Below are 27,901 nucleotides of genomic sequence, written 5' to 3' on the forward strand. Positions count from 1 at the left end.
CTCGTTGTTTTCCCGTTTTCGCTGTCGGAATCACTTTTGTGGAAAAGGAAGATAAACGGGGACACGCCTGGAATTCCAAGTTTACGACACCCCTTCCCATCCCTGGGGGAGACGGAGGCGGAGGCGGAGCAGCCGGCCCTAGGAGGAGGAGGCGGAGCAGCAGGTTCTTGCTGCCGTTTCTCCTCGGATCCGATCTATTTATCCGTTAACCCGACGACCTGCAGGTTCGCATCGCTCCCGATCCCCTTTCTCGGAGTTATATTTTCGAAATATGAATCGTCGAGTTCTTCCAAACCCTTGTTCGATCCGCTCCTCGCTAAATTATCGAATTTTTAGGGCTATTCCAATCCAATCAAATCCAACCCACATGGCCGGCTGGGCCGATTCCGGCGGTAGCCGAGGTCGAGGCGGCGGCGGCGGCGGCGGTGGCGGAGGCTTCATCAACCGCGGCGCCGCCAACACCACCACCAACAATAATAATAATACCAGGTGGAGAGAGAGGAGACCACCATCGCAGCAGCACAGCCACCACCATCAGCAGCACCAACCGCACAATCAACAGCAGCAGCAGCAACCGCACAATCATCAGCAGCACCAGCATCAGCACAACCAGCATCAGCACCAGCACAACCACCAGCAGCAGCGCTACCGCCCTGTCAACAACAACGACCACTCCTCGCAGCCCCCACGCGACACGCCGTTGGAGGAATTGGGTCGCCAGCAAGGACAGCAGGGGAGCTCCTCCACTTCTCGTCATCGCCCTCGCCCACAACCAACTCGTGCACCACCCACCTTCACAGACCACAATTCTCCTACCTCTGCTGCCAATGCAAATGCCAATGCCAATGAGCCTGACGACAAGGCTAGGCGCAATGCTGCAAATTTCGAGTGCAACGTCTGCTTTGAGATGGCTGATAACCCAGTTGTGACAAAGTGCGGCCATCTCTTCTGCTGGGAGTGCCTCTACCAGTGGATCCACATCCACTCCAACCACCGTGAGTGCCCTGTCTGCAAGGGCCAGGTCGCTGACGATGCCATTATACCAATCTATGGACGCGGCGGCTCTGCAGCCTCTGTGCATGATGCGCCACCAAGGCCCACTGGAGCCAGAGTCGAAAGCTCCAGGCAGCAGTTGCTGCAGCAGCAGGCTGCCATGGACTCGCGTATGGATGATGAAGGCGACAACCCCTTTGATCTACAGGAGATTCGTCTTGGCTTTGGAGCTAGGTCGCTGGGAGATGCTATGATGAGTTTCATCGATGATGACGAAGTGGATGTTGAGCAACTTTACGATGACTACACTAATCTCTATCACCACTACCACCATGGCTTTGATGAGGTCCATGATTATGAATTTCTGGGCTTCCCGATGTTGCCATCTGTTGGTGCTAGGACGACGCGGCGACACCAACATCATACTGCTGTTTCCGATGGCATTATGGAAACATTCTTTGACGACAACATGACCACTTATGGAGACATAGATATTGGCAACCGTAGTGGTCGCAGCCGGCGCGGAAGAGCAAGAGGAGCATCATCTCCTTCTGGAATGGTGATGGGGAGTAGCTTGGAGATGGGCGGCAGCGTTGTATCTTACCGCAATGTTGGTGGTGATCCTCCTCCTAATTCTACAGGTGGTTCTTCTCGGCCCAATGGTGGATGGACCGAGAGAAGAGGAAGAAGTAACCGGAATTCAAATTCAGGCGGTGGAAGAGGGATGCAGAATAGCAGGAGACAAGGAACACATAACAATTGATCTTTGTGTCTTGATGACAGTGGTGATCAAATAAATCCAGTTTGAAATTCTTTTTTTCCTTTTCAATTGATCTGTAATAGGTGCCTTATTTTGGCTTTTGAGGAGTAATGGTTCTTTCGGTTGATGCAAGTACCAATACATGTGGTTATATACTCCTTGCCGTTACTTGCTACTCCTATTTACATATCTCAAGTATTATTGATAACTATAGAGCATTACATGTGCATTTGAATACTACTCCTACTTGGTAGATGAGGCCATGTAATGTTAGATCTAGCAGCGATCCCTTCTGTTGACTGTTGATTTTTTTTGAGAAAATATCACAAAACCACAACCGTTACGTCCGTCTTATCACTTAATCACAACTTCTAGAAATTTTATCTGAAAACCACAACCGAGCCGCCTAATCGTGTCTGGCTTCTGTTAACAACGAATCTGATGTCCCTGGTCCACATGTAAGGGCTGACGGGCCACCGGGCGAGGGGAGGGAAATGAAGCTTCCTTTTCGCGCGCAGAATGGGCTCGCGGGTCGCCCGGCTTATCTACCGACCAGACCGGTCGTAGTCTGGCTCGCCCCGCTCGCTCGGTGCCCCGTCAGCTCTTACATGTGGGCCAGGACGTCAGATTCGCGGTTAACAGAAGCCAAACGCGATTAGACGGCTCGGTTGTGGTTTTCGGATAAAATTTCCAGAAGTTGTGGTTAAGTGATAAGACGGACGCAACGGTTGTGGTTTTGTGATATTTTCTCATTTTTTTGAGTAGAAAATTCAGAAACATATGTGCCTGGGGAAGAAAGAAGAAGGGCAGGTGGGGTGTTTGTTCGTGCAGCAAAAGTGTCTGTCAAATGCAATTGAAGCTGTAAGAGGTTGTTTGTTGCATCATCACCGCAACCAAACCGCATCATCAATGATGAAAAAATGAATAACTGTCTATATAACTCGAATGAAAGCTACAGAAGCGACTACTAAGAACAAGGGAGCTGATTGATTGGTACAGGCAAAAGGGCAAAAACTGATGAGCTCTTCTTCTTGTTGTTCTTCAGTTGTCGTCGCCGTATGCGAGGAACCGGTAGCGCTCCTCGTAGGGCCCGTCGAAGTGGAGGTCGGCCTCGAGCCACTTGGGGTACCTGACGAGGTCGCCGGCGACGAAGTGCATGTACTCCTCCCCCGTGGTGGCCCCCGTGGGCAGCACGCGGACCTCGCCGGAGACGACGTAGACGAGCTGGTCCACCTGCCAGTCCCAGGGCATGTGGCAGCGGCCGCCGGTGCGCCACGCGGACCACGTCTCCATGACCCGCAGCGCCTCTACGCGCGCCTGCGCCGTCGCGCCGCGCTCCACGCGGACCTTGTACACGTCCTCGATGGGCCGCCGGCCCACCATGCGCCCGCCTCCTCCTCCTCCTGATGCTGCTGACAACACGCATCTCCTTCTCCTGCTGCTAGCACCAGCAGCAGCTCCAGCAGCCATGGGGATGGGGGAGAGAAGGTGGCATCTGGCTCCGGCTCCGGCTCCGGCTGTGCTTGCCATCTCTTTTCACTCTCTGGCGGCTCTCGGCTCTGCTCTGCTCTCTCTCGTTTTGCCTGTCTTTACCTTATCCCCTCCTTTTGTTTCAGCTCTGGGCGCGGCTGCCTATCTTTACTTGCTTATATTACCAACGGTGGGATCTCCAGTAATCAACGCCTGGGGCTGGGGGTGTTATGTTAACACGACAGCTCAAGTAACAACAAACAGTCCTTCCTGCTTGGGGCTGGGGGTGTTACGTTAACAAGACAATACTTTTTCCGGTCCAAAATTGATGGCATATAACTTTTACTCCGTACACGAAGTTTGATCAAGTCTATAGGAAAAAAACATCAGCATATTCAGTGTCAAATCAAGATATTATGAAATTCACAATGGATATAATTATCTTGATTTGAAATCGTAGATGCTGATATCTTAAGGTACCGTCGGAAAATTTTCTGCGTCCTATATTTTTGAACGGAATAAGTGCTAGTACTAACTACTTTAGCAAAGGAAAGACAAAAATCACAATGAAGATCAAACAAATCATCCCAGCAACTCATTGCCAACAAAATAACCACAAAGAAATATTGTGTGTTTTGTGTCATGCCATCAGTAGAAACATCAAACATCATCAGTATTTACATCCCCGCACCACACACACTCCTAGAAACAAACAGATGCGCTTTCAGTTAGCCTAAGAGCACCTCCTCCTCTTCGGAAACAAATCATTTGTCAATCGCATCAACACAGTACAACAGAAAAAAGAGAGGCAAAATGAGGTACCACGAAACACAAGATGATCCCTCCCCTCACAGTGGCGGAGCTTGAGCAGAATTACAGAGAGGGCCATCACGAACAAAAGGTTTCATAGATCGAGGGGCGGACAACTTCTTGCTTAGGCTCTTATCATACTTAGTTTGTAGTATTACATTCAATAGATTGCAATATTGAAGGGCTAACACATAGTTCCGCCCCTGCCTTCCCCCATTGCTACTTTTCACGATGACGACGATGCTAACCGTCCTGAAGCTCGCATTTCGTCCAGAGTTGTCGCTAGCCAGTCCAAGCCTTCATACAGCCCGTCGCCTTTGAGTGCACAGGTGCCTTGGATGTGCCAGATGCGGTTGTTAAGGTCATACAGACCAAGACCCTCACATACTTCCATCGGAGTCATTGCTCCTCTCTGCATCCACAAACAACAGCACAGGAAAAAAGTTCAACAACGTAAATTATCTTCTTCCATAAGTGAAATTGAAAATACAGACAAAAGCTAACACTAGCCCACCATAAAGGCTAAAGCACACCCATATATATAAGGCCCTACCATCTGCAAACTCTTTGGACATACACGCAAGAAGCAGATCCTAGACCCTAAGCCACGAGTACGGTAATAAAGTATTCTACACAAACCACAGAGTCTTGAATAAGCACACCAGACAAAATAAACCATGACAAACGTACCATATCTTGCTTGTTAGCAAACACCAATAATACACTGTTGAGCATAAATGGGTCATTGATTATCGCCTGTAAGACAGATTAGATTACAGTAAGTTAGAGCACATGTCGCAACAAATATAACTGCAGAAACAGGTTCCTAATAATAAATGACATAAACCTGAAATTCCGCTCTGGCTCTTCCAATTCTCTCCCTGTCCAGGGAATCGACCACATAGATCTGCAAGTTAAGTAAAGGAATGGAGAAAGCTTACATTTCAAGATAGTAGTTTAACAACACAAATCACTGTGCCCAAGTAATAAAACAAGGGCAAGCTCTAGCACGATCCATGAAGAATTGAAGATGAAGGTCCAGGGCTGAGGAGGGAGATTTGCACTAACATGTACCGACACTTATCCTGTCTGGCAGAACAAATTCTACTCTATCTGTTTTTGGTGGCTGGGCACCTAAGAGCACAGAAGTATGCAGCGTGAAACGGGTTCAATATTAAGTATCTAATGATAAGCTAATCGACCATCTTTCTTGGTGACTGCTACTGAACTTGTTCATAAATCAGATGGGATGCAAACCAGCAAACGCAAAGCAAAGAAAGGAACAAAACAACTAATCGAAACTACATGTAAGAATAAATGGCGTGCGAGTAAATGACCAGAGCATCGGTGTTGTTGAAGTAGTGCCTCCACAAGGGCCTCAATTTCTCCTGGCCTCCAACATCCCACACGGTGAACACTACATTCTTGTACTGAACCTTCTCAACATTGAAACCTGAAATGCAAAACAGAGCGTCACATCAATAAGAAGATGAACGGATTGATTGATCGATTAGTGTGGTAGTAATAATGACCATTGTGTTTATAGAATACGGTGGATGAACCCAAACATTAGTTAATAGTTCCAGAGATGCAGGCAGGCATGCTATAGTACCGATAGTTGGGACGGTGGAGAGAACTTCGCCAATGTGCAGCTTGTAGAGTATGGTGGTTTTACCGGCTGCATCCAACCCAAGCATCACCACCTAGCAGAAGGCAACATGCCGTTTCATAAGTACTGAGAAGCACGATGAGTTCAATTGGATCATCATGTCTGTGAGTCTCTAATAATATATATACAGCGCGATGGCAATTTAGGATGAAAGCGGAACTAGCATAACAGATTGCATAAGAGAGAGAGAGAGATCAACTAGCATAACAGATTGCATAAGAGAGAGAGAGAGAGTAAGTGAGCAAGTATGTACTGCAGTAATACCCATCCATAAAATCATAATCACATGGTTTAGAATGTAAAATGCGTTCAAACTTATTCGGAGTTATAACATCAAGTCAGATAAAATCATATGAAACTAAATCAAATCAGATACTGTACATCTTATAACATGCCCGTACAACGATATGCTCTCAAGTCGATCGATCCGTCCACCCAGCCAGCCTAACAATCAATCAGGATAGAAAATTAAGATTGAAAGAGGGCGTACCCGCATCTCCTTGTTGCCGAAGAAGGCATCGAAAAGCTTGCGGAAGGCCTGACCCATCTCCCGCCCGCCCTGGATCAGGAAAATCTGGCAGGCTGGCCAACGCGCCGACGAGGATGAGAATAGCCCGGAAGAAAAGCTTTCTGCGGCGTGGGTAGGGTTTGGGGGAGGATTAATCCGCCCTGCCCTTGCTCCTACCTGCCTTTCTCCCCTTCCTTTGGCCGGAGTCGGAGTTGGGGTCAGGGCCGGAACCGGAGTCGAAGGGGAGGACCGAAGGAGGAGGAAGAGATGCTGAGCTTGACTGGCCTGGGGACACCGAAAGGAGTAATCTGGGCCGTCTACTTTTACGTAGGGCCCAGCACACATGTGGGCCGATTCTGTTTGGTTAGGTCAGGTTAGGCGGATTCGTTATGTTGTTCTTAAAAAAAAACAAAGATTCGCTTTTAACACCACGCATCCCGAATCGAGCGAATAATCGATGGATTGGTGCGCACATAATTAGAATCAGAATTGTAGTGATGCGGACGCGCTGGGGCGATACGATACCAAAGACAAAGAAACGGCAAGAAGAGCTTAAAAACAGCTGAAACAACACTCAATATTCGATTATGGATAACTAGTTCGATTTACAAAAGACGCAACCCAAAGTATATTACTTGTGAACCTACGAAGAATCATAAGGGAAAATCACTAGGATCCTAACTAGATCAAAGAACATACCTTTCAATCCACACACGAAAGCTAACGCTCAACGAACACGAGTACTCTCAGCACATACACAATCACACATGGGTGTCTACAATTGTGAAATCTGAACCCTCTAAAGTAGAAGGGTGGGAATACTTATATTAGGAACATTACTCCTAGTTAGGTGTGAAAGCAACCCAAAATAAAATTAAAAAACGTGTGGCTCCGCCTTCGAAAGGAGGAAACTTGTCGAGCCTCGCGCAACAATCAATTCCTGAACACTTTGCATTGGAACTCTCATATCTTTTGACTTAGGACTTCAAATCATGCTCTGTTTGTTGCGCCTGCAAGCTGACTTCAAGTACTAGTTATTATTGCCCTGTACAGATGCTGGACCCTTCCGGAATGGTGTGGAATGAGGTGGAACCTTGGAGCACGAAATCTGAAGTGGTATCTCTCCAATGTAGACAATTGTGGTATCCTCTTTTGGCTTTTCTGGCAATGTGACATCGGTAAGAACATGGTTTGCGACATTATCTTCCTTGAACATTACTTGGGCCGTATCATGTAGTATGTCAAAAAAGAATTGTGGTAGTATGATTCTAATTGTCTCTCCTTAGAATTAAATTGGTGAACAACTAAGATGGAACCATCTCAATTTAAAAGGGTGGAGATTTGAATTTGGCCAAATTAAGCTGGTCCGTCGATCTCGTTCTGGGCAAGATCACTACTTACAGATAATACGAATATTAAAAGTAAGGAAGCGTATATTTCTTAGTCGACTTAGAAATAGTTATGTATCAGTCAACAATCGTAGCCATTTGATTAAAAATTTCCCATCCTTTTATTCACATGAATCTTGCACGAATCTCAATAATTGGATTAGATGGCTGTTAGTGTCGACATAGGAACAGTTATTTCTTAGTCGTCTTAAAAATAGCAAAACCATAAACCCACCCAAGCCCCGTGTCTGTCACTATGACGACGCGCTAATTTGGATCTTGGATTGGATGAAGGTTATGCATTTTTTCTAACCAGCACCTCGGACCGGCTAGACTAGACTTTAGTTTCAATGTGTGCAAAACCCGTAAAACATGCGTTGTTTTTCGAAAAGGAGGTTGAAACCTCCGACCTTTGCTTCGGAACGATGCACACAACAAAATTTAATTGATTTATAAGCAAGCCTGCCAAAGTGAATACATCAATCAGAAATCTCAAAGCCACCGATCTATGCCTACAAGCCTAATGAAGGGGGTGACCATTGTCAAGGCGGTATAGGCTCTGACTGCATACCCCCGTCTAACATTGAAATTCAGAGGTCACAATGGGCACAACCGGTGTTGTCTGGTCACGCTTCAGAATCAACCGCCACCATGTTCCACCGACCCATCTTGAGGACAAGGATGGAAGAATTGTAACTTGCCAGGGCAGACATTGATGACGCAAGCCAGAACCACCGCCCAGCACGAGCCCAACAACCAACCCTCCAACCAAGACCCTCACCGGCAGATCCAGAATTCCCCCAATGACGCCTCCCAAGGGAGAGAACAACACCTCCACACCACCATCGACCAGTCCGAGGACTTGGGGTTTTCACCCGTGAATTTAGAACTGTGGTGGTGTGGAAAAACCTCAACAATGCCTCAGGAAAAGGGAAAGATATCCACAACCGTCACCGCCGTCATGGCCAAACTAGCCGACCAAAGGTTTCCCTCAGTATCAAACCAACACCACCGACACCGGGCCGGAGAAAAAACATCCAACATTAGATCCGCCGCGAAGGAGAGCCCACCTCGGCCGACCCAAGCACCCGTTGCAGCAGTGGTCGCCCATAAAACAAGCTTCTCTGCATAGTTTTCTTCATGCCCATCTTCTCCATCTTTTTTAGCGGTTTCCAATATAATGCACGGTGACCCTCGTCTCGGCTAGCAACGGTTGCGATGATAAATAAATAGCCAAAATTTATGCATTGCTCATATCACAAACAAACTACTTTCTTTGTTCAGTATTAACTGTCGTAACTTTGTCAAGATATTCCCCACAAAAAAAAACTTTGTGAAGATATGCACGTACCTACATACTAAACACGTCTATATACATACGTATGTAGACAAAGTTGAGACACTTGATATTGGATGGTGTTAGATTAATCAAGAGTTGAGTTTGTTTAGGACATGTATGTGTGGTGATGAGCACGTGGTGTTCGAGTCTAGATAGGTTAGTAGTACGTGGCTAATTAGTAGCAATACTAGTAGGTTATGATTGGAGTCCTAGTAGTGTTAGAAGTTGGTTTTGGAGTGCATATATATACGTGCACCGGGATCAAGCTTGTAACGTGAGTTGGGAGAAAGAAATAAAAGAGAAAAATAGAGGGCACGATACGCGCCTTTGGCCAAATAATCTTGTGATCATCGTGTGCGTGTGCGTCTTCATGTGATTGATCTTTGGGCAAACCCAACATTTGGTATCAGAACGAGGTCAAAGATTGAAGACGTGCTTGCCCCGGGGAGGCGATGTGCTAGCGCCTCGGGGCGGGCAATAGTGGTGAAGCTGTGTCCGCGGATCAAAGTGGGCAATCAGCGGCGGAGCGGTGTCCGCGGATAAGAGCGGGCAAACGGTGGCAGTACGCGAAGAGGTGTTCAGCGGATTGGATCGGGCAATCGGTGGCTGTGCAGTGGAGCGACGTTCAGCAGATCAGATAGGACTATCGTCACAGTGGACCGATCTCCTAGTAACGGGAGATCATCCTGATCGTCGGAGAGTACTCGACATCGGGTCAAGCTGCGTATGTACGTCCATGTCAACGTCTGTGAGTCGTGGTTGTGTCCAAGTGCTCGTCTGTGCGGGACTCTGTTGCAGCGGAAGTACTCACGGTCGAAGGGCTGTCCGGTGAGGTGTATCACTGAGGGCGAAGACGTGCGTGTAGACAAGGTGACGGGTGTCATCTGTGTGCCTCGACGAGAAGACGGAAGCTCAAGCGTATAGTGGGGTGGTGTATCAGTGAAGGTGAGTCTCTTCAATGAGGACATGTCTCTACGTGGAGTTATGGGTTTAGCTAGCACGTATTGCACTAGGTATGGGCGGTGTAGTCCACACGGGAGCTAGCGTGACTGGGAGTCTGGATCATACATTGAGTGTAGTCGACGAGTCGTGAAGCTGCGGATGAGTCAAGATCAGGGGAAGCACAAGGAAGACAACAAGTCTTGATTAAGGGGAGATTGTTAGATTAATCAAGAGTTGAGTTTGTTTAGGACATGTATGTGTGGTGATGAGCACGTCGTGTCCGAGTCTAGATATGTTAGTAGTACGTGGCTAATTAGTAGCAATACTAGTAGGTTACGATTGGAGTCCGAGTAGTGTTAGAAGTTTGTTTTGGTGTGCATATATATACATGCACCAGGATCAAGCTTGTAACGTGAGTTGGGAGAAAGAAATAAAAGAGAAAAATAGAAGGCATGATTCGCGCCCTTGGCCATATAATCTTGTGATCGTCGTGTGCGTGTGCGTCTTCATGTGATTGATCTTTGGGGAAACCCAACCCAACAGATGTAATGCAGTTGAGTGGTTCTGGCAACAAGCTTCTACGGACTACGAGTCGAAATGCCTTTTATTATTTGTAGTTTTCACTTAATTGCGAACTATCCAAGTCTACGACAACAATGTGAAACATTACATGTATCTAGTTGTAATGAACTCGTCAAATACATGACTGACATTTTTTTGGCAACTATGACTGACATTAAACTCTCCTAGCAATGTTGAAGCGAGAAACTCATCAAATAGGTGATGTAACAAGAATTAACACAAATTCTGGCCATTATCAAGCTATTTGATAGACGAGTCGTCCAGTTCAATCACACCGGCCGCTCTCAGTGAAATACCCTATCCACGCTTTTCTGCCTACAGCCTCCCAGGAGCAAGTAAACAGATCATACCGGTTTCAAGGTGCTAGATATACCAGTAATGAACATCACGCATAAACCACACAAGCTATCATGTCAGTTTGCAGGTTCAACCCAACTCTTGCACACTAGGGACATACAAAGCCAAGTTCTGTGACAAACACAATTATTCAGTATTCACTCATGCATGAAACAGGAACAACCTGCATGAACTTTAGAACCTAGCATAGGTAATAAGCAAACAGACCGGCATGGCTTCTTCACCTATGCCCCAGGGCATACTCCAGGAACATTATTTCTTGTTACGCAGCTTAGCTCCAAGAGCCCTCTCAAGCTTCCCTATGATCTGATTGTTTGGAATTGCCTTGCCTGATTCATACTCCTGGATCACCTGTGGCTTCTCATTGATCATCTGTTATAGCACAACGTATTTTAGATAAAAGTAATGATGTATGTTCATGTAGAAGGCCAAACAAAGCTTTCTTCCGTACGAAGAGCACAATCCTGCAAGTTCTGGAATCTAATGTTTCTGTGAGGTACCTGAGCAAGCTGTGCTTGGGTCAGCTTCTTATCCAGTCTTGCTTGCATGAGGTTTTTCTTCAAGTCACTCGAGACACGCTCATCTAGCATCAGGGGAAAGCACAAGGAATTGGCATGGCACAGTACTAATAAACAAGAAAATAAAGCATGATAATACTTGTAATAAAAATGTTGACAGAAAACTGAATGAAGCAACTTTGGGTGAAACTGGGAACAATGAACAAAATCCAATACATCCCATGAATCCCCATGCACACAAACATACTCTCGCTAAAGGACAAACAAATAAATTTCCCATATTATGGAAGTCATATTCTGTGGATGTTGAAAAATCCACACCACCATGTCACACCTTTGAAGAGGTTGAGGGCTACACATATCAATGTATAAAGAGATCATGCTGATACATCACCACTTCAACATCATTAAAAACCAAAAAGTAAGTCACAACTCAAGCACCATTCTTAGAGCAGTACGTCTGTTTGGCTAAAGCAGTACACAAATTTTCAACGGAAACAAGAAATAGTTTCAATTCTCACAACCCACAATATTAAGCTGATTTAGTTGATATGTAAGACAATCTCAAGTTAATCTTCTTGACATTTCTTACCTGTTATTTATCTTCCTGACAATCTCAAGCTAACATGTCTACCTAATATTATCATGTTTCATGCCATGTCTTTGAAAGCTTTGCAAATGATTAAACATGTAAGAATATAGAAAGAAAAGATAGTGGTCGGACAACCACCACCAACTGGAATCTCTACAAAAATGAAGATTATCATGAAATAACCCTATATAAACAAACAAAGGACACATAGATTGATTGTTGAACTATACACCATTTCAGAAGCCCACTCTTAAAGAAAAGGTGTATATATACGGCTCAGATCAACACCCATACGAAAAGACTATATTACTCTGGTGCTTAATGTTCACTCAATGATGCTACATGTCAAGTTTTATAAACTCACTAAAAAATCCAAATTGTGCAAATAATCATGGAAAACTTGCCTACACTAGGACAATATTTCCAAAAGCTAGAACAAGAATATGTGCAAAAAAGCACCCTATTTCTATCAGCTACACCCATGATGGAAAATCTACAACTACAACCAAATAAAAGGTGATAATGTAAACACACGTGCTTCAACATAAATAAGCAATCTTCAACATTAATTTTATTAAGAGTGATAAGCAAGCAATTATATAAACGTACTGACTACTGAATAGCAAAGTAACGATTGCCAGGCCATTCAGGAAAGGACAGCTAACAGTTTGATATATATGGAAGCCCAACATTCACAATGGATGAATAAACACATAGATGGTTCCTCACGGGCTAGGTTTTCTGTGTCCTCGTCGAGCCGCTTGGTGTTGAGGGATGTGCCGCTGGACGCCGCCTTGTTCGTCCCCGCGTTGTCTGCAAAAGAAACAGCATGTTAGACATGGATCAACGGAAAAACGACAGAAAGAACGTGGAAACTATTAAAACCGCCGTGTAGAAAACGCGGTTAGCCAAGGCGCAAAAGTCAGTGAACAAATCGAATAAACAAACTAAATCCGTAAGAAATAAATCAGGTAAAAGAACTGAAATACAGGAATCAGTAACATCGATCAAATCTGTCGCTAACCCTAGGTACAGAAACGGGCCAAAACCAGGAAAAACAGCAAGACAATCCTTGGAAATAGCGAAGGAAAAAAAAAGAAACTATCCGCATCCAATCAATCGAACAGCCCCAGGAGAAGAATCGGCCGAATCCGAACGGATCGCAAAAAAAAGGGGGAGGGGGTGAGGGGAGGAGGGGGGTAACCACGAGCCGGAGCACCTACACTTTTTTGTGGTGTCGATCTCGGCGCCGGAGCGGCGGGCGGCGTTGACGGCCTTCTCGTCCTTCTTGGCGGCGGCCGTCGGCGCCTTCTTCCGCACCACGACCGGCTCCCAGTCCTGCCTGATCGGTCCAATCCCGGCCATCTCTCACTGACTCTCGGGTCTCACAAGGCAGCTCTTCTCACGCGGCCTCTCGACTTCGAACAAGGTATGGTGGATGCGGAAGAAGACCAAGGAAGCAGAAGAAGATATGGATGAGAGAGATGAACAGAAGATTCTGGAGTCGCAAACTAGCAATTGCTGGGTACGGGTGATATTTTGTAGGCGAACAGAACTTGTCGAGAAATGACAAGTGGGACCTCTTTTATTCTCGTGGGACCGAGGTGTCAGTGTAAAGGTTTGGGGAAGAGAGTCCAGACTCCAGATTCTTTTCTTTCACATGGCCCATTACGGAAGTGTAAATCGCCGGCCCGTAACGATCTCCGCTTGCCCGAAAAACCAGCTGGGCCTGCTGTCATCCGTCATATGAAATAGTATATTCCAATTTCTCTCTGTCTCTCTCAGAAAAAGAATGAAGCTTCCAATTCATTTTTTTCTTTTTTGAAAGGAAAAAGCTTCAAATTCTGAAATCTCTAAATGTTCACACGCATTTTATGAAGCCACTCTTTTGTACGGTTAGGACTCAGGGTTAGAGGTAAAACGAAAACTTCTATTTAGTGAGAATCTAAAACTTCTAATCCAGAATAGATCTCATATAAATGAATTGGATGAAAGATGAAATCTATAATTAGCTAGATCTCTAATCACGAGTCACATCTCAAAGGGTTTTAATAAAATACGTTTAAGTGATGAGAGATTTTGATTTCATCTTTTTATTTATTTATTTTTAAAATCGTGATAATCTTTATGAAACGGAAAAAAATACTAGTTAGAATTAAATTTTTCAAATTTTGATTGAACAAAGGCCACTCCAAATGGTTTCACCCACCGGACCCCCGTACCTGCGGTTTTCCACAGGCACACACAGCCTCCTTCCTGAGTCTGAACGGTTCCCTCTCCGAAGCAAGTACCAACCCTCGCGTTTTGATGGATTCCTCCGCCTCCCCGGCGGCGCCGCCGCCACCTGCTGCCACTGCTATGGACCGGTACACGTTCAGCCCGAGCCTGCGGTGGCAGCCGGAAGTCGAGGAGTACCTTGTCTCCGCGTACGGCCGCGACCACTTCGCCCGCATCTCGGAAGCCCTCGCGTGAGTGTTGCCCATCACAGACTGCTTCGCCTTTCCTCATCTGGTTAATTCCTGCTAATTCTGAGTCCGCGCTAGTTCTTGGCTTTCGGTTTGGCTGAGGTACTTGCTTTGCTGGGATAAGCTCCAAGATTTTGCTGCGAGCGGAGCGCTCTTGGCTTGCGCAGTGGTTCTTATGCTTTTGTTAGTTTCGTGTACTTTAACATTCTATCCAAGTAGCTGTTCTGATTAAATAGGAAAATATTAGCCCGAGCTGGCAGAACAATGCCTCTTTGAATCTTTAGTGAGACTGATTATATGTGAGGCTGAAATTGCTGGGCACAAACAGAAGCACGCATATATGATAATGTGAAGACCGATTTTCAATATAGTGGCTTAAAACACAACTAGAGTTGATTTTCAAGATTCTCAGATTCTTATTTTGACTTTATACTCGGTATATATATACTGCATAATTGTTCTGATATTCAAAAGAAAAAGGTTTTAGTTCATAGTAGTTTTTTTAGATAAATTATTTGTGTATAATTGAAAGTTCAGGATCTTTCAGGTCGATTGGGTAATTTATTTGTGTATAAGTGAAAGTTCAGGATCTTTCAGGTCAATTGGGTTTAAGGATGAATAACAAGATCATTTAGCTTGGAAAAATATAACTCAAGAAGTGGTTTTTTGAGAAGTAGTGTGTTATTAATTTGTCAGTTTTATAGATATTCCATCTGGAACTGACCAGTAAGGGTGTAAAGGGTGTTGCTTCTCGAGTTTTCTTTTTCTGATCCCATGAGTGATTCTGAATTCCATAATTCATTCAGAGTGATTTCGAACTCCCTAATTCATTCAAAGTGAGGACAAATGGTTTTCCTGAAAGAGATGGAAACAAGATGATCTGAGGTCAAGAGTTAAATCTGTGTGTTTTTGGACATATAATTGCAATAATTTTTCACTCAAACCCCACAACTGATTTTTGGTGTGCAAGTTTTTTCCTCACTCTATGTTGTTTTTTAGGCTTATAACTGCAATATACATCACTAGTTAACATGCTTACTTGACTGACCTATGAACTGACTGAATGTAGGATTTGAGCATGTGTATATTGCTTCTTGCACATTAGACAACATATATTTTCCACACTTCAAAAGAAAAAGACAAAATATATTTTTACTATGTTTAGTCGTATAAAACTAGAGTGGTTCATGTCTTCATGTTGAAGTAGAGATCAATGGTGCTAGTATGTAAAGGAACTAATTCTGTAGTTCTCGTGCCAATTTTAATAACTTGTGGGTATTAATGTTTAATATGACTAACTGTAACTTTCTTGATCAGGACTCCTTCTTGTTACTCCTGTATCCGTGTTAATACTCTGAAGTCTTCCACTGATGCTGTTAGGCAAAAACTACTGACTTTGGTAAATCAAAAGGAACTATGTGGTGGAATTAATGGTCTGGGGATCAGTGAGCGGAATGGTGGAGAGCAAGCACATGAAGGGAGTTACCTGGTTCATAAGTGCCCATATTCTGGCCTCGAAAACGTTTTATTTGTTCGAGGTTCAGGACCACACGTTCTGCATTACAATGGCCAACCGGGTCAATCTATCAAGGAGATAATTGTAAGTCGAAAATGCGCGGAGTCAGTCCTTCGAGGAGCCCAGGTATGCTCTGTGTGTGTGCAGGAGGATAGGAGAATGAGAGCTAGCTTTCTTTGCTATTGGTCTTGAACCCTTGATCTGTGAGTTTGCCACCACCATTTTTTGAAAGACGCTGTTAGTTATTCCTTTGATATTTATGGTGTGTTTGGGAGAGCTCCAGTCCACCTCAACCCCACTCCACTTGCCGGCTCTGGAGCAATGAAAAACTGTTTGGCTTTCTGCTCGGTTCTGGATTAATTTTTTCAGCAGATTGTTGCAAAGTCCATAATGCCTTGTTCCCAAATATTACACTAAATGCATTTGGTGCCACCACTGCTCTGCTGATCAATTAGCAACACCAGTAAAAGAAGATACAAGGATGGTCTAGTCCATAATCTGATATATACAATAAGTTAACAGATAATTTATCCATTCAATAGATCACAAACAAAAGTGTAAAAGAATGCCTGCATGATAAATCAGATCTGAACACAGATGATTCATTGTACTGTATCTGTGCTGAAGATGTGAAAATAGCTTACAAAACGTTTTATTTTTCAAGTTTTGAAAGATTCTTAATTGCATAACAATCAGTTCAGGAAAAACTGCAATCATACATCCATACAAAAATAGATCTGAAACCAAACCAAAAATAACTTGGATAAAGGAACATACAGACATCAAAATCCATCAAGCGGCAGTACACATGAACACAGAAATTGGACCGGTTCATGGCCAAGTTGTGTCTGTTCGTGCATGGTTGGAACAAGGTGCCCTGGAACGTTTGCTTACACCTTGTTCATGAATTGGTCAAAAAATATATGTTTAAAAACAGATCACGGCAAAACACGGTTAATACAAGTGATGGGCGGTCAACTGCGACCTCGACCGTCCAAATCGCTCCGCCGCAGTGGAGGCACAGTCAGTCGACAACTGAGGTCGCGGTCGAGGGTAGAAGCTGTAGGAAGCCAGATCCTGGTCGATGGCATAGTAGGTGGAGATCACATCTTCACGGAAGACGAGGCTGGCAAGCTTCATGGGAGATGTCAGCGGTGGCTTGATGAATATGGGCGAGTGTGCTAGGTAGGAAGGATCGAGGTGGCAGGGGAGAGATGATGGCACCATCTAGCGCAGCACCGTGGGAAGACAGGAGAGGACAGCAGTGGACAAATATGGAGGATGGGCTGAGGTGGGTGTTCACGGGGTATGCTTCCATGCCAATGGTGGCTAATTTCTCACAAATTCTAGGGACAAATAGGAACTAGGGGGGTGCGGGATTGAAGTGGAGTCGGTGGAGCCTCCTTTTCCCTGCTCCACCAAAATGAACTAGAGGCAGCCTCAACTCCACTACACTCCAAAAAGTAAAGCTGAGAATGTTTGGAACAACTTCGCCTGCTTCACTAGTGGAGTTGTGGAGTCGAGCAGTCCCAAACACGTTACTCTCAAACCCTTCCACCTCATGTCATGCCTAAGATTGAAGCTGTCAATCCCCAGTCCCTAAATTTACCTGCCACTTGTATTTTGTGCATGTTTATCAACTTCTCAGCAAGTCAAACCTTGGTTTTTACTTTTTAGTGTCACAAGCATATGCATGATGGACAGGGAATAGCTCTTGTATCCTACTGGATTATCTTTCACATGTTCGAAGTAATATGCTTCTATGATCTTTCCTTGACCAGCATGAATAAATTAGTGAATGGGTTCTCTGGGGTCCTTGGTGCTAGACAGGAGGGTGTACTTTCATTTTCAGTGTCTCGAACTAAGCTAATTTTTCCCCCTTTAGAATTTGGGAGTTTAGAATACATCAGTTACTAGGGGCTCTTACTGCAAGTTCAATGTTTTCGGAAAGTCTGCACTTCTTTTTCTGTATGTTTTGATCTTGCCTGTTCATTTGTTTTATCTTCAGGTGTATGTCCCTGGTGTTTTGGCTTGCAGTTCACATGTTGAAAAGGGCGATAAGGTTGCAGTGTCAGTTGCTATTGAACAACCTGTTAAGGACAGTGGTTGGGCTGTTGGTATAACTCGAGGAACCGTTCTACAGGGGTTGCAGTCAGGCATGCTTTTTTAGTGGAAATTTGGAATTCGGTTTTGAGAGTTTATTGAATAAATAGATCTTTTTTTTTCTATATTTATTATCTGTTGCACCTTGGAGTAGATAATTGAGCGCTGTTGTTGTAGTTTGAACTACAATTTTGTTTTCCCTGATCAAAACACAAAGTCATAAAATTATAAAATCTACTCAACGTTTCAGATGCACATTATGAAGAGAGAAAGGGTCTGTACATTGGTCAAGGGATAGCTGCAATGTCAAGGACTGGAATATTTCGTGTTCTTCATGGAGTTGCAGTAGAGATGACTGAGAGGGTATACAAACTCCCATCTTTCAATGGTATATTTTCCCTATTTGCTACATTTCTCGAATATTTTGCTGCAAAGAAGCAAGGAACCTTCAATTTTTTGTTGACATCCATTCTATGTTTCACCTTTTTAACATACAATATAAGCAGCTGTCAGATTGAGCAAAATTTTGCACTGTGTAATGGTGTTAAGTAGCCTGTGGCAGGTTAGGCTGCGGTGAGTTGTGTTCTAGTTAGGATTGATTCTTAATGGAAAGAGTCAGTTTGTATTTGAATAGGTTTTTGAGTGCTACCTAAGAGTCTGAATCATAGTCTATTCCTCTATTTGAAGAGGCAACTGTGGCTGATTTTAGCAAGCAATCAATAAATAATTTCTAAACCTTAATCTCCTGTTGCCTCCTCTACCTCCGTTACCTTCCTCAACAGCTGAAGGCACGGCACCCGCCGGCCGGCAACTCTTTGGCCTGAGAGCACCTCCTGGGCACGGCATCAGCCTCAGCCCAACAACCATAGCAAATCCAATGCGCATAAGCTTACATGACTTACTGCAAAAGGTGTGGCATTTGTTTTAACCATCAGATGTGGCTTTTTTAGGGCAACATTCATGGTTAACTTTTATAGGAAGAACATACACTAGAATCAGTCATACAGGAGTATGACAGCTGACAACTACTATGAACAAAACAATGGAAGCCATTGTGTGGTCTGCCGCACTCTGAATTAGGTCAAAATTTGTCACCACCAAACCAACTCCTATATTCATTTATTTGAGTCAGTGTATCTTCTGAAGTTGGGAGCTTGTAGCCTATCATTGGTTATTTCTTGTCCAGCATAGCGAATGTGTCGTGTCATGTCACTTGTTTAATCATCATCAATAACAAAGTGCAGCCATCCATACTTAGCTTCCATATTGTCTCCTAGCAACCAAATGGTTCCATGTACTTATCCTGAGTTTGGACATGCTCATTCTTGGCAATATGTGTACAAAGCTCAGTAAAGTGATGTATTTGGATGGAGCCAAATGCCTTAATTATCTAATTTCATGTGTCCCTAGTTTTAAAGTTTTATTGTTATCCTTTGTCTTTTATGCGTAGCAAAGCTAAGTAAACCTTAGCAATGTCTCTGTAAATGCGCCTTCTATGATATTCCATTGACCTTGGCTTTATTACTGATTATAGTTGTATACCTTTTCAAATTCATGACCCCTAACTGCTCTTTGCTTTTATCATTTAGACGTGCTTGAAGGGGATATATTTCTTCAAAATCTGCCAAGTATTGTGGCTGCTCGTGTCCTTGGTATGATTTGTAATTTTTTTTTCTGGAAAATTTCTTTGTTGTTCCATCTCTTAACCAGAATTATAATTTTGGCTGAGGGATTATAACAATTACTTGCTTTCTACAAGTTCAAGTCATTTTATACGTTATTATGGTCTTTAATGTGTTTATGTATATAATATGTAGTATCTGAATTCAAGCAACTGCTTTGTTTTCCAACCAGTTAGATTAAACACAAATAGTAAATAAAGAATGTACATGGCAGTTTGACGGCTAACCACGTTCAAGTACAGGTAGAAAACTAGGGCCACCTTGGATTTACATATTTTATTTAACTTAAAACAATCTGAATCAGCAGATACAATCTTGCGAAACAGAGCAGTTGAAATGTTCAAAATTGGGACATCTGAATAACCTTTTCTCCTAGCCATGCCTTTCCACATATGATGTCCTTGCTTGCATCCTTAGAATTTTGCTGCTGTAATTATACAGCCACTTTTCTTCCTTATGCAGAAAAACATGTTGAATGTTTTTTTGTTTTTAGGACTTAGCTATCCTGGTTTGAATGTTTCTGCTTGTAGATCCACAGTATTTTCCAGTCTGATTGTATTATTTTTTTGATTTAATTAATAGATCCCCAGCCAGGAGAGCAGATACTGGACATGTGTGCTGCTCCAGGGGGGAAAACAACAGCGATTGCTATCCTTATGAGGGACAAGGGAGAAATCGTTGCCCTTGATAGATCTCATAACAAGGTAATTCCATTATTTCACACTCAGCCTATGATGTCTCATTGAGTTAATGTTGCCATCGAACTGACATGGTCATATTTCTCTCCTGCGTGTTTTATGTGGACCATGGTTTGTGGTTGCTATATAGCTTCATGAAATATTCTTTTTCCATGACAAAATGCAAAGAGAAAATATAATTGAGGTGGTAAGGGCTGGTTTTAGTGGAACTTGAGAGTAAAAATAAAATGAGATGTTGAGTCTCAGGTTTTGATCGAATTGGGTAACACAATTAGATGCACACGCCCTCACGTGACTGGGGCAACAAGTCTCTGTGCTATGGTTGATTTGGGGAAGCTGTTTTCTTGTTTTGAAACCGGGAAGGCAGTTTCTATTGTTCAAGAAAGAGATGCAGGCTTAGTTCGCGGTTGCTGAACTTATTTTATAACCTGCTGTGGAAAAATTTCCACAAAAGTAGGGAAAAGATGGTTAGCCAAACGTCAAAATAGGCAAAAGCTAGTTGAAAAGCTGGATTGTGATAATCCGCCTCAATACTTAACGCAGCCACAAGCAGCTGACGCATTGTACTAGGCTGGGTGATCCTGGCTAGGATATTGTAGTCTGACCCTGATTTCAGGACAACTTTAACTCTTCTTTCCTAACTGATCGACTCGTATCCAACATGGGTACTTTTTATTCGCTTTCGTCAAAGGATAAATGTCCCCATGCTATCATTCTGTTAGACCTGACTCCACTTCTTACTCGGACCCAGTGATCAGGGTCCATATACTCAGATTCAACCCTCCAAGTCCTTCGCTGAGTCTGAGTCTGCTTCTTCTCCACCTTGGGGCTTGGAGCTGATGCTAACTGGAACTGAAGAGTAACTGCTGCTTTGGACTTCCTTGCGGTACCTCTGATATGCGTGCCCCGCAATGAGTTCACAACATGAAGTGTGAGGAGAGGAGCAATGAATACTTGATGAATTTCCCACGTATTGCTGCGGACAAGATGGTAAAAGAAGTCCACTATGCGGTTCTAAACAGGAATTTAGTATTATGATCAATCATGATAATCTGAGAAAATAGGACAGCAACTCCTTTGCAGCCTAACCATTTGCAACTCCACAAATGAGCCTTGGCATGTCCAATATAAACATCACCAGTATGGGGTATCAGTATCACTACACAGTTTTTATGCATATAACGTTCTTCTAAGTTCATGTGCACACATTGATGAGTTAGAGAACTTTAAAAGATGTCAGCATCTGAGCAACACAATCTATGATGATGCCCATGAAATTATTCCCTTATCTATGAATTTAATATTTATCGTGTGCTCGCTCTTCATCTCGAGAATCATACTATCATTGTACTTTTGTAACATAAAAGTAGATTCCAGGTGATGGGTATTTTGAAGTTGGCTGATGAGATGGGCCTAAGTTGTATAAAAGCGTATAAACTTGATGCTCTCAAATCTGTGCGGAAGACTAATGAGGCAAGGAATCTTGGCGTGGCAGATAACTTCAATGGAGCAATTGCGACAATGGTGGAAGACAATGAGCCTTGCCATACTACAGTTTTTTCTGGGGTTACGAATGCAGGTGAAGACAACTCAACTAAACCAGCTGTGCAGATAGGTAAGGAGCATGCCAGGTCATACTTGCTTCAACTTTATGCAGCATGTCAGCTCCATAATTCTATGCATAATGTTTCCCAGGGTCCGTTTTGTTCATTTCATGTGATCACATGGATTTTCAGACATCTGAATCACATGGTTTAGAGCTCCTTTAAGTCCTGCCAGTTTGGAATGAGAGCTATATCTGATTTCTTTACACAATAACCTAAGTTGGTACACTAAATCCTTATTTAACAGCAATTACATTTGTTTGGACATCTTAGACACTAGCTCAATATTGACAAAATGTTTTTATCCTAATAAATATATCTATCTGTGCACCCCACAAGTACATGTTGAATTTTTTACCTCAATTTAGAAATTCATTAATTTATCTTTACATGTCTGAAAACCAGATACCAATAGGTATGTTAGCAAGGCAGACCTTAGGAAAAATTTAAGGCGAATGAGGAATGGAACAGGAAGAAGTAATTGCTCTGGAGGTAGAGTTGAAGACTCGAAGGGATTTTTCCCAAGCAGCTTTGATCGTGTCCTCCTTGATGCTCCATGTTCTGCACTTGGCTTGAGACCTCGGCTTTTTGCTGGTGAGGTAAGGTACTATACATAATTTGAGTATATGGTTTCTCATCAAATTGCAACTTGCGTTCTTTTTATCATTGTATGTTACTATTGTTTATGATCAAAATTCAAAAGAGCTTAAAAAAAATCATAATTCATAACTAGTGATCCATCTTTTTTTTTGCGGGTAAGTGATCCATCTTTTATATAAGAAAATAAACTCAGATCTTTCCTATTCGATGAGATAATGACATCTGATCAGTGATCACACCATGCCACCAAGTTAGTCTCCATACCTTTGTTATATATATAAACTTGGGAACAGAGTAATAGAAGGTGGTGGGCATGATTTTACAGCTTGCAAATTGAATCTAAGACTGTAGGCGTGGGAAGATATTGTGGAAGTGAACGATGATAAAGCTACATTTTTGCCTTGACGTGGGGAAAAGAGCAAGTGAAAGAGGGGAGGGAGATTTAAAAAAAAGTATGAGACATTTTTTCATTGATGGACAATGGTTTATGTATTGTGTATTCGAGAACAGGCAAGGCATAGATCTGGACACCATATTCAGAGCACATTATGTTATATGTGATACTGAGACTTTGATATATCCATTTTGTGTACCTGAATTGGTGATGAAAGTGAAATTACAGGTTTTAATATCTTCACTGAAAATTACTTCTTGAACTGTCGATTCTGATCATCAATGTCTTCTTTATTAGTATATGGTGACTAGTGTATTTCTGCTCTAGCTCACCTGGATTACTCTAGTGCCATCTAGATGGCTGATTTTATTACTATGACTTGATATTTTTCCTTTTTGATGTTTCGTGCATTATCTTCTTACAGGAAACACTGGAATCACTGAGAAAGAATGCAACGTATCAAAAGAGAATGTTTGATCAAGCTGTTCAGCTTGTTCGCCCTGGTGGGGTAATTGTTTATTCCACGTGAGTCTGTCAACATTTGGTATTGTTACTGTGGTAGATGGTTGCAAACTTGTGCTAAACACTTATGTTTGCTGTTACCTGAGTATTTCAATTCACACAGATAAGGTATATTGAGCACCTTCTATATTACCTATACTGAGATAGTGGCTCCTTTTTTTCATAGAAATAAGTCCATTTTACCCCCCTGAACTTATCGGAAAGTTCAAAAAACACCATGAACCCTGAAACCGGGTACTTAACCCCCCTGGAACTTTAGAAACCGGACACCCAACCCCACTCTGCCTGTATCTTGGCAGTTTTGCTGGTTTTAGGTGGTTTTGACCCCATTGACTGCCATGGTGGCATACCACGCTGTCAAGTTAGCCATTTGACCCTCTCCCACGCCTGGCCTCTACTCTCTCTCCTCTCATATTCCCAAATCGAGGAACCTGGCCTGTGGCAGCGCCCGCAGCGGGGGATCTGGAGAAGACGAGAGAATAAGAGAGGAGAGAGGAGTCAGGCTGCCACCGTGGCAGTCAAAGGGATCAAAACCACCTAAAACCAGCGAAAACAGATACAGGCAGAGGGGGCTCAGGTGTCCGGTTTCTAAAGTTCAGGGGGGGTAAAATACCCGGGTTCAGAGTTTAGGGTGTTTTTTGAACTTTCCGATAAGTTCAGGGGGGTAAAATGGACTTATTTATTTTTCATATATATAGGTTGAGCATAAAGCACAGATCCTGGATTGTATGTATAGTGCCCGTGTTGGTCTACCACAAATTTATTGTAGTTTCTGTAGTAATACCGAAGGAAACATAAGGACCATGGTTCTAGTCATTCATGCACATTTTGTTAGTATCCAGGAGTGTAATGGACAACTTTGTTTCATCTACATATATTACTTTGCGTGATATTTGGTGAAAGACCTTGATATTTAATCATACTTGCTCCATAAATCGCATAACTTGCATAGTTATTCTATTATGTACATGCCGTTTATGGTACATGGCCTACAATTAATGGGAAAACAAATAAGTAATACTCCTAGTCTCCTAGCCACCGGGAGTATCTCAACGAATATAGTTGATCACTGCTGGTACCTTATTTATTGTTCTGCTTTCCAGGTGTACCATAAATCCAGGAGAAAACGAGGCTTTGGTCAGATATGCATTGGATACATACAAATTCCTGTCACTAGGATCACAGGTAAGTTCCATGATTTGCATGTTGCAGCATCTTTGCAAGGGAGTGGATTAATCTACGGGAAGACTTTTGTTTTTGCCACTGAAATGTGCATATGTTTTTGTTTCCTTTTTGTAAAGCAACGTGTGCACACTTTATTCTGCTCTAGGAGAGAAGTGTCATTTAGTTTATGCCATTCCAGGTTTCAACTCTCTTCTGTTTTTGCTACTTTTGCCACCTCTTGTTCGCTCAGGCACCTTTGGCCAAATGTGAGTTTATGTTCGTTTTTGTTAAAAATACATTCATGCAAAGGGCTCACCTCATTCTCATTGCTTCGCATTTAAAATGATTCAATTTTTTATATCTTTGTTTTCTTCTCTGTTCTCAAATGTCGCCTGGCACTTTTTCCCTTTCCTATCCACTCCTCCCCTCCCACCCAAAAATCCTCCTCCACTCGCTGTTGGGAGCCAACCACCGTGACCACTCCACACTGACTCCCAGGTGCTTGTGCTAAACTGCAGGACGCTTCTCAAGTGGTTCTCTTACTGCACGGATCTGTCCCTCTACCTAGGTGCCACTGCGTCGCACAGAGCTGCTACATGCCGCTGCCTGAACGTAGAACATATCAACATGTTGCGGCAGCCAGGTGGAACTATGGATCCCACCTCGGTCCTGCACTGGCATTGCCAGAACACTGCTTTGCTTGACCCGTTGCTTCACCCAAGTCCCAAGCATCATTGAGCCATACGAAGCTTCTCCACATCTGTGCCTCTGCAGCCAACAATTGTGCTCCTTCGCCTCAGTAATGGTGTACTGCCACGGTGTGCCACCACATTGTTGGGACGCCTTCAGTTCCACTCTGAATGATATCATCTCTGTTCTATTAACAGCCAGACACCAGCAGTTAAACACCAGTAGAAAAAGCAAAATAGAATAGCTGAAGCATCGATGTCTTTTTCCCACTCCGTGGGGTTGGGTGGCAGAAGTAGTAAAAGCAGACACAAGTTGAAACTTGGAGTGGTAAAACCGAGGAGCACATTTTTCCATGGTAGAACCAACTAGGCGCTTATTTACAGTGGTAAAAAGAAAAAATATTCCATTGATCTATCTGTTGTTGCATTTCATCACTTGTTTAAAATTACATAATGGCTCTTGCACTTGGAAGTGCAAAACTGTAAACTGCAATGCAGGAAAGGTGGGGCCTAATGCTTGCTTGCTAAAGCATTCCATTGAGCTGCTGCCTGCCTGGGCTTGAACCCGAATGCCTGCTCCCTTAAATGCTAATCTAGAGCTCCTGGCCTAACTTCAAAAATCAGAAATTTGCATGCTGTGTATGAGAAAAACCATAGTTTTGCTTATGGATGTTGAAGTTGACTAACTTTATTCGAAAGTTGAAACTGTTAACTTGTCACTTTAGACAATGTAGAACCAAATTGTCTTGAACGTCTTTAGTTGGCCTCTGCTGTTTTGTTTCAAATATGCATCGATATTCAAACTGGAGTAGGAAAAACTGAGAGCTTGTCTTATACTCCGTATATGGTTACAGACAATTAAATTTGCTTTTTTTTCCGTGACTCATGACTGCATTTCAACAATATTTCTATTTTTAATATTTTTTCAGCACCCAAATATTGGAGGACCTGGTATTATTGGTTCGTGTAAGCTGCCCAACAAGGAACATGCTGAGTAAGATACTAAGATTCTTGTTATATCTTTGTTTGAGCATGGCTCCTGAACCTGTGTTATCCAGATTATACTGTGGCCCGAACATTTTGTAATTTGGCAAAATTTATGCTGTAGTATGGCAACACTATCAGTGTTCCATATGAGAATAGAACAATAACATGAAGCGTTTCATATATATAGGCATCAACAATCTCCATTAGCTTGGTACCTGTCCTTGTGCATAAACCTTTTATTGGTCAAATAAGCTGGTTGGTCAATCAAACTGTACAAGGCTTCTTTTGCTTTTCTGCAGGTGTGCTGCCCTGTCGTACTAGAAGAACTTTACATTGTTAAAAGATCTTATGGTCAATTATTATTAGCAACTAGTTAAATGCACGTGCGTTGGTACGGAATTAAAAATATATATTACATGTACTTCCTCAGTCCCATAAATAGAATTCTCAAAAATATTTATTTAAGAAATAATTATCCCAAAAGTATACATCAAACCAATCAAAAGTTCATGATACATAAATGTACTATTCCCTCTGATCCTAAATTCTTGACTCAAATTTGCTCAAATACGGATGTATCTATGTGTAAAACGTGTCTAGATACATGTAATATTTCGACAACAATTTAGAATTGGAGGGAGTACATTGAAATGGATGGCAATCCAGTGACAATCATCTAACAAGCTATGGAATAGTCTGGGAGGGTGAATTGTAGACCACCAACTCAGTTTTTTTTTTGTTTTTTTGTTTTAGGAACAACTCGGATCTTTATAAGTGTAAAGAAAAGATAAAGATAAAGATTTATTCATTCGGAGTTAGCAACCCACATTTGGCTGAATGAATATATACTTTATCTTACTAGATGCAATATAGTCATGTATCCTTTACACATGAGACTTTCGCAAACGTGTCTTAATAATAAAAGTTGCGCTGACAACTCTAAAATCTATTGCTCTCACAGGGAGTGGTTGATGGAGCATGAAGCACCACTTGTCCAAAGGTTTGATCCATCATCATCACTGGATACAATGGGTTTCTTCATTGCGAAGTTCAATGTTGGGCAGAAGGAGGACTGAGCATAGGGCTTTTTTGAGCACTCTATTTGGGAGGCTACGATTAAAGCATTATTTCTCCAGGAATTTTGAGTCACCTGCAGATATTGCCGCCACTACCTGCATTGCACTCAAAGATTTACCGCTGATTTTTTTTTTCTGCTGTCACAAGTGTTCATTCCTGCCAATGAAATCACAAGATAACTATGGTGCAAACATATTTGAGTCAGGCATGCCAAAATTTACGAACCCCATTGTTAACCCTTTTCAAAGGGTGGCATCTCGGTTGTGCCGTACGGCGAAGAAACTTAAGAGTTGGAGTGATCGCTGTTGGGAATATGCCCTAGAGGCAATCATGTATGATGTAATTTCCAATGTATTTATAAAGATTATTAAGTTGTCCTTATTTGAACATCTGATATGTATCATTGAATATGTGATTTGATTGTGGAACTATGTATTCATGTTGTTCATACTAAATTGTTCTTGGTCATTGA

The 27,901-nt window shown here is 42.8% G+C and overlaps 5 protein-coding genes across 8 annotated transcripts; 2 read left to right on the forward strand and 3 right to left on the reverse strand.

Annotated features, from left to right (window-relative positions):
• Positions 1–31: 31 nt before the first annotated feature.
• On the forward strand, positions 32–1,988 carry LOC100825734. Its single transcript, XM_003573718.4, has 2 exons — positions 32–224; positions 337–1,988. Exon 2 carries the CDS (start codon positions 368–370, stop codon positions 1,754–1,756), a length of 1,389 nt encoding a protein of 462 aa, XP_003573766.1. The 5' UTR covers positions 32–224; positions 337–367; the 3' UTR covers positions 1,757–1,988.
• Positions 1,989–2,594: 606 nt separating this feature from the next.
• Positions 2,595–3,389, reverse strand: LOC100824300. Its single transcript, XM_003571640.4, has one exon. It carries the CDS (start codon positions 3,281–3,283, stop codon positions 2,795–2,797), a length of 489 nt encoding a protein of 162 aa, XP_003571688.1. The 5' UTR covers positions 3,284–3,389; the 3' UTR covers positions 2,595–2,794.
• A 444-nt stretch (positions 3,390–3,833) lies between these two features.
• On the reverse strand, positions 3,834–6,520 carry LOC100826050 (ADP-ribosylation factor). 2 transcript variants are annotated; one of them, XM_010236315.3, is made up of 7 exons: positions 6,388–6,520; positions 6,193–6,284; positions 5,646–5,736; positions 5,371–5,486; positions 4,881–4,940; positions 4,724–4,789; positions 3,834–4,445 (listed from the first exon to the last, which is right to left on the reverse strand). In XM_010236315.3, the coding sequence occupies exons 2-7, from the start codon at positions 6,247–6,249 to the stop codon at positions 4,260–4,262; spliced, it is 576 nt and encodes a 191-aa protein (XP_010234617.1). In that variant the 5' UTR covers positions 6,250–6,284; positions 6,388–6,520; the 3' UTR covers positions 3,834–4,259. The 2 variants fall into 2 exon arrangements, with proteins under 2 accessions (XP_010234617.1, XP_014757176.1); XM_014901690.2 differs by having other exon boundaries at positions 6,193–6,509.
• Positions 6,521–10,794: 4,274 nt separating this feature from the next.
• LOC100826986 (multiprotein-bridging factor 1a) lies at positions 10,795–13,456 on the reverse strand. Its single transcript, XM_003573722.4, has 4 exons — positions 13,152–13,456; positions 12,658–12,741; positions 11,319–11,401; positions 10,795–11,190 (listed from the first exon to the last, which is right to left on the reverse strand). The coding sequence occupies exons 1-4, from the start codon at positions 13,291–13,293 to the stop codon at positions 11,071–11,073; spliced, it is 429 nt and encodes a 142-aa protein (XP_003573770.1). The 5' UTR covers positions 13,294–13,456; the 3' UTR covers positions 10,795–11,070.
• Positions 13,457–14,149: 693 nt separating this feature from the next.
• Positions 14,150–27,849, forward strand: LOC100826360 (putative methyltransferase NSUN6). 3 transcript variants are annotated; one of them, XM_010236316.3, is made up of 12 exons: positions 14,150–14,396; positions 15,711–16,035; positions 17,918–18,065; positions 18,263–18,400; positions 19,602–19,664; positions 20,277–20,398; positions 21,770–22,007; positions 22,402–22,595; positions 23,415–23,515; positions 24,616–24,697; positions 26,295–26,359; positions 27,314–27,849. In XM_010236316.3, exons 1-12 carry the CDS (start codon positions 14,236–14,238, stop codon positions 27,426–27,428), a joined length of 1,752 nt encoding a protein of 583 aa, XP_010234618.1. In that variant the 5' UTR covers positions 14,150–14,235; the 3' UTR covers positions 27,429–27,849. The 3 variants fall into 3 exon arrangements, 1 of the variants encoding a protein (XP_010234618.1); XR_001407321.2 differs by lacking the exon at positions 27,314–27,849 and having other exon boundaries at positions 23,415–23,620; positions 26,295–26,347; XR_001407322.2 differs by lacking the exons at positions 26,295–26,359; positions 27,314–27,849 and having other exon boundaries at positions 22,402–22,600.
• The last annotated feature ends 52 nt before the right edge of the window (positions 27,850–27,901 follow it).

The sequence above is a fragment of the Brachypodium distachyon genome, chromosome 3 (genome assembly GCF_000005505.3).
Source record: "Brachypodium distachyon strain Bd21 chromosome 3, Brachypodium_distachyon_v3.0, whole genome shotgun sequence".
Lineage (NCBI taxonomy): Eukaryota > Viridiplantae > Streptophyta > Magnoliopsida > Poales > Poaceae > Brachypodium > Brachypodium distachyon.